This window comes from Poecilia reticulata, unplaced genomic scaffold (genome assembly GCF_904066995.2).
Source record: "Poecilia reticulata unplaced genomic scaffold, P_reticulata-male-v2 Scaffold_142, whole genome shotgun sequence".
NCBI classification, from domain to species: Eukaryota; Metazoa; Chordata; class Actinopteri; order Cyprinodontiformes; family Poeciliidae; genus Poecilia; species Poecilia reticulata.
This window is the reverse complement of record NW_027675240.1, coordinates 12,501-18,083: the sequence shown is the minus strand read 5'-3', so window position 1 is coordinate 18,083 and position 5,583 is coordinate 12,501. Positions and strand designations below refer to the sequence as shown.

The 5,583-nt window shown below is 56.1% G+C and overlaps 1 protein-coding gene across 2 annotated transcripts in view; it reads left to right on the top strand.

Annotated features, from left to right (window-relative positions):
* Positions 1–1,655: 1,655 nt before the first annotated feature.
* LOC145550668 (uncharacterized) overlaps positions 1,656–5,583 on the top strand; it is a 4,907-nt gene continuing 979 nt past the window's right edge. The window contains exons 1-10 of one of the 2 annotated variants that reach the window (XM_081604486.1): positions 1,656–2,504; positions 2,847–3,009; positions 3,105–3,279; positions 3,364–3,659; positions 3,763–3,941; positions 4,067–4,315; positions 4,390–4,572; positions 4,767–4,886; positions 5,062–5,187; positions 5,360–5,428. In XM_081604486.1, the coding sequence (XP_081460612.1) occupies positions 1,986–2,504; positions 2,847–3,009; positions 3,105–3,279; positions 3,364–3,659; positions 3,763–3,941; positions 4,067–4,315; positions 4,390–4,572; positions 4,767–4,886; positions 5,062–5,187; positions 5,360–5,428 (2,079 nt within the window). In that variant the 5' untranslated portion in view covers positions 1,656–1,985. The remainder of the gene's footprint in view (positions 2,505–2,846; positions 3,010–3,104; positions 3,280–3,363; positions 3,660–3,762; positions 3,942–4,066; positions 4,316–4,389; positions 4,573–4,766; positions 4,887–5,061; positions 5,188–5,359; positions 5,429–5,583) is intronic. The other variant, XM_081604487.1, reaches the window with a different exon arrangement.

Genomic DNA, 5,583 nt, shown 5'->3' with positions numbered 1-5,583 from the left:
TTGCAGCAGGGCTTTCTGCTGCAAGATGTCCGCCACGTGGCGGCCATCTTGCAGCAAGGCTTTCTGCTGCAAGATGGCCGCCACCACGCTAGCTAGCTAGCTAGCTAGCTAGCTAGCTAGCTAGCTAGCTAGCTTTAACCGTCTTACATGTCCTTGCTTGCTTGCTTGCTGGCTGGCTTCGAATTCCTTCGAATGTTTAACCGTCTTACATGTGCTGGCTGGCTAGCTCGGTGGCGGCCATCTTGCAGCAGGGCTTTCTGCTGCAAGATGTCCGCCACGTGGCGGCCATCTTGCAGCAAGGCTTTCTGCTGCAAGATGGCCGCCACCACGCTAGCTAGCTAGCTAGCTAGCTAGCTAGCTAGCTAGCTTTAACCGTCTTACATGTCCTTGCTTGCTTGCTTGCTGGCTGGCTTCGAATTCCTTCGAATGTTTAACCGTCTTACATGTGCTGGCTGGCTGGCTAGCTCGGTGGCGGCCATCTTGCAGCAGGGCTTTCTGCTGCAAGATGTCCGCCACGTGGCGGCCATCTTGCAGCAAGGCTTTCTGCTGCAAGATGGCCGCCACCACGCTAGCTAGCTAGCTAGCTAGCTAGCTAGCTAGCTAGCTTTAACCGTCTTACATGTCCTTGCTTGCTTGCTTGCTGGCTGGCTTCGAATTCCTTCGAATGTTTAACCGTCTTACATGTGCTGGCTGGCTAGCTCGGTGGCGGCCATCTTGCAGCAGGGCTTTCTGCTGCAAGATGTCCGCCACGTGGCGGCCATCTTGCAGCAGGGCTTTCTGCTGCAAGATGTCCGCCACGTGGCGGCCATCTTGCAGCAAGGCTTTCTGCTGCAAGATGGCCGCCACCACGCTAGCTAGCTAGCTAGCTAGCTAGCTAGCTAGCTAGCTAGCTAGCTTTAACCGTCTTACATGTCCTTGCTTGCTTGCTTGCTGGCTGGCTTCGAATTCCTTCGAATGTTTAACCGTCTTACATGTGCTGGCTGGCTAGCTCGGTGGCGGCCATCTTGCAGCAGGGCTTTCTGCTGCAAGATGTCCGCCACGTGGCGGCCATCTTGCAGCAAGGCTTTCTGCTGCAAGATGGTCGCCACGTGGCGGCCATCTTGCAGCAGGGCTTTCTGCTGCAAGATGGCCGCCACCACGCTAGCTAGCTAGCTAGCTAGCTTTAACCGTCTTACATGTCCTTGCTTGCTTGCTTGCTGGCTGGCTTCGAATTCCTTCGAATGTTTAACCGTCTTACATGTGCTGGCTGGCTAGCTCGGTGGCGGCCATCTTGCAGCAGGGCTTTCTGCTGCAAGATGTCCGCCACGTGGCGGCCATCTTGCAGCAAGGCTTTCTGCTGCAAGATGGCCGCCACCACGCTAGCTAGCTTTAACCGTCTTACATGTCCTTGCTTGCTTGCTTGCTGGCTGGCTTCGAATTCCTTCGAATGTTTAACCGTCTTACATGTGCTGGCTGGCTAGCTCGGTGGCGGCCATCTTGCAGCAGGGCTTTCTGCTGCAAGATGTCCGCCACGTGGCGGCCATCTTGCAGCAAGGCTTTCTGCTGCAAGATGGTCGCCACGTGGCGGACATCTTGCAGCAGGGCTTTCTGCTGCAAGATGGCCGCCACCACGCTAGCTAGCTAGCTAGCTAGCTAGCTAGCTAGCTAGCTAGCTAGCTAGCTAGCTAGCTAGCTAGCTTTAACCGTCTTACATGTCCTTGCTTGCTTGCTTGCTGGCTGGCTTCGAATTCCTTCGAATGTTTAACCGTCTTACATGTGCTGGCTGGCTAGCTCGGTGGCGGCCATCTTGCAGCAGGGCTTTCTGCTGCAAGATGGCCGCAACCACGCTAGCTAGCTAGCTAGCTAGCTAGCGCACGTGGTGGCAGCAAGCTACCCTGTAGCTCACACCCTTTTCCAACATAAAGATGTGATACTTACCAGCTTTATTTAGTAGTGTTATTTATCTTTAATATTTCATCCACAGATAGAGAGAGAAAAAAACAATCATGGCCCCTCCAAAAGCTATGGCAGAGTGCCCCCTGTGCTTTTATAGCTACAGGTACCTGGGGAAGCACCTTATAACGAAGCATGCCATTAGGAATGCAGAGGAGAGGAAAATACTTCTCAACCTCGGTTCACGGAGGGTGAACATTCGTGGGCTCGCCTGCCCCATCCAGGGCTGCGGGTACGCCCGGTCTCGGCTGGACACCCATCTGTCCGAGACGGGCCATCCCGAGATGGAGGCGGGTGAGCTCGCAAAGGTTGTGAGCCAGGTGAAAAAGGAGCTCACGGTCACCCAGCTCAAGGACCTCAGGGCGAGGAACCCAAATCCGCCCATGAGGTCCACCCTGGACCTGGAGGTCAATCCCGAGGAGGAGGAGATGAGGGAGGGAGGGTCCTGCGAGCCGGAGGTTTGCACCAACTGCCAGGTCCTGCAGGGTCAGATGCGGGGGCAGGCAAGGAGGCTGAGGGTCCAGGCCAAGACCCTCAAGAAGCAGGCTAACCGCATCAAGTACCTGGAGCAGGTATGTGTGTGTCATTCATTCATTCATTCATTCCAAGAGTCAATGACCTACGTTACCTACCTGTCTTTTCCTTCCGGGCAGTACTGACTTCCGGCTGCGAGTTCTCCTCCTCCTGTTGCCGTTTCGCAGCAGGCCCCGCCGCTGCGGACATTCCGCAGCAGGGCCTCCTTCCAGATGGCGGACGGTCCGCAGCAGTGGGGCCTGCTGCGGAACGTCCGCCATCTGGAAGGAGGGCCTGCTGCCTGCAAATGGCAGCACCTAAAAATGCATTTTCAATGAGTCAATTCATTTGTTTTGTTTTTTTCTTCTTTTCTTTCCTTTCTCTCTCTCTCTCGTCTTCAGCAGCTCCAGTCTGCGGGCATCCCTCCAGCCGCCACCCAGCCGGAGACCTCCGAGGAGGAGGAGGACCAGGAGGACCTCCCGCCGAACCAGGAAGCAGCGGCAGGCGGCAGCCGCCGAACTGGTGGAGCACTGGCTCGATTTCGCTTCCTCCCGCCGGCAGTTGGTGAGTCGCGTCCATCCATGGTGACTCGCGTCCGTCCGTGCTTGCCCGAATCTCTCCTCACTTACCTTCTCCTCAAATTTCTTTTATGTATGCAGTCCGGTACATGGAGTCCTTTTGGGACCACCTCAAGGGCTCCAGCTATGGGAGGAAGCAGAAAGAGAACCAGACCTCCAAGCTCTCGAGGATACACCAGTTTGTCACCTTCCTGGCAAACGGCGGGAGGTGGTCCTCGACCTGGTCTCCTTTAAACAACGTGCGGCGGATATATGAGTGAGGCCCTCTCCGACGTACGCCGGCGAATGTTTTTTGGTGTCCTCTCGTTTAACTCTTTCCGTTTTTTTTCCTCCGGAGCAGGTGGTCGGAACACCTAAGGAGGTGCGGCAAGGCGGTCACGACCATAAAACATTATCACGTGAACGTCCTGGAGTTCCTGCGCTTCTTCACAGAGACCCCTCCGCCCACCTCCCGGGTGTCGAAGCGCACCCTGGTGGCCGTGCACAGGGCCCTGTGCTCGGCGTTGTCCGGCCTCGGACGTCGGGTGGCCGTCCGGCAGATAATGGTCAAGAGGTCAAAGCTCCGGCACCTGGTCCCCAGGCGTCACCTCCGCGCTTGCCGGGCCAGGTGCAAGGAGGAGATCCTCCGTGTCCTCGGTGAGTGAGATGGACTTTTGTCACCTCGTGTGTGTGTGTGTGTGTGTCTCGTTCCTGTGTCGAGGCATTTTAATGGGTTTGTTTCCTTGAATTTTTTTTTCAGACCATTTACAGACGGGTGTCAGCTGGGACTACGTCAGGAGGTTCTATTCGCTCCTCTCCCTATACATCACCTGTGTCTACGGACACAGGACGGGCGTCCTCCAGAACATGACGGTTCTGGAGGTCACCGAGGCCAGGGATGCAAGGGATGAGGAGCTGGATGAGGGCTTCCTGATTAACGTAGGTCGAAGGATGAAGTGTTCATGCTGCCATCTGGGATCATCACTCGCTGCTGCGGGATGTCCGCAGTAGCAGCGAGTGATGATCCCAACCCCCTCTCTCTCTCTCTCTCTCTCTCCCAAAAGGTAAAGGACCATAAGACCAACAGAGCCTTTGGCTCGGCCCAGGTCTTTCTGACCCCGGAGGAGTTCGGGTGGGTTGAGAGGTGGATCGCCGTCCGTGCCGGACTCCAACCCACCACGGAGTTGCTCATGTTTTCTGAGGGCAACAGGAGAGTCAAAAATCTCCTGTTGCCCATGCAGAAAACATGGGCCAACTTGGGCTTGCCTGGTAGCCCGACTGTCACCGATATACGCACGTCCATCGCTACCTACGTAAGCGATCATTCATCTAACGTTTTGCGTTTAATAACGGAAATGTTGTTGTTAACTTACCTTATTTTCAAAAGGCGAGGGATCACCTCTCGGCACAGGAGCGCATGGTCGTGAGTTCGGTAATGTGCCACGACGTGTCGACGGCGGATAAGTATTACGCCGTCGACAGGTCGTGCAGCCAGCTCGCCGCTATACGGAAGGTTTTCGACGGCCTCACGGACCCCAGGAAGAGCTGGGCGGGGAAATCTTCCCAAAAGGTGGGTTTTCACGACTTGCCTGCCTCACTTACCTGCCTGCCTCCCTCCTCGAAGCCATCCGGGAGCTTTCTCGGCTGCTTCCGAATGGCCAGCCATCCGGAAGCAGCCTAGAAAGCTCCCGGATGGCCGGCCATTAGGAAGCAGCCGAAAAGCTCCCGGATGGCTGAAAGACGATGTTCTTTTTTACATTTCAGGGAGCGGTGGTGGTGCTGGCGGAGGACCCTGCTGCAGCAGCAGCAGCAGCAGCAGCGGCGGCGGCGTCGTTGTCGTCGTCGTCCGTTCAGGAGTCGGAGTCGGAGACTCCAAGAAAAAAGGTGGGTGTCTTCATCTCTCCTAGACTAGACTTACTTACCTGCCTCGAAGCCATCCGGCAGCAGCCTAGAAAGCTCCCGGATGGCTGAAAGAGAGCCATTCGGGAGCTTTCTCGGCTGCTGCCGAATTGCTCCTTCCATGTCGCACAACCAAGTCGATGTTCTTTTTCCATTTCAGGGAGCGGTGGTGGTGCTGGCAGAGGACGCCGCAGCAGCAGCAGCAGCAGCGTCGGCGGCGGTGGCGTCGTTGTCGTCGTCGTCGTCGTCCGTTCAGGAGTCGGAGTCGGAGACTCCAAGAAAAAAGGTTGGTGTTTTCATCTCTCCTATACTTACTTACCTGCCTCGAAGCCATCCGGCAGCAGCCTAGAAAGCTCCCGGATGGCTGAAAGAGAGCCATTCGGGAGCTTTCTCGGCTGCTGCCGAATTGCTCCTTCCATGTCGCACACCCTACTCACTGTTGTTTTTTCTCATTTCAGAGAGCGGCGGCGGTGGTTGAGTCTGAGACGGAGGAGTCGGAGGTGGATACTCCGCGAAAGAGGACTAGGGTGGGTTCTCATCTCTCTCTCCTAGACTTACCTGGGTTACTTACCTGCCTCGAAGACATTTGGCAGCAGCTGCGAAAGCTGCGAAATGGCAGGCCATTCTGCAGCTTTCACAGCTTCTCCCAAACGGTACTACTGCTTCCTCCAATTTTCTCACG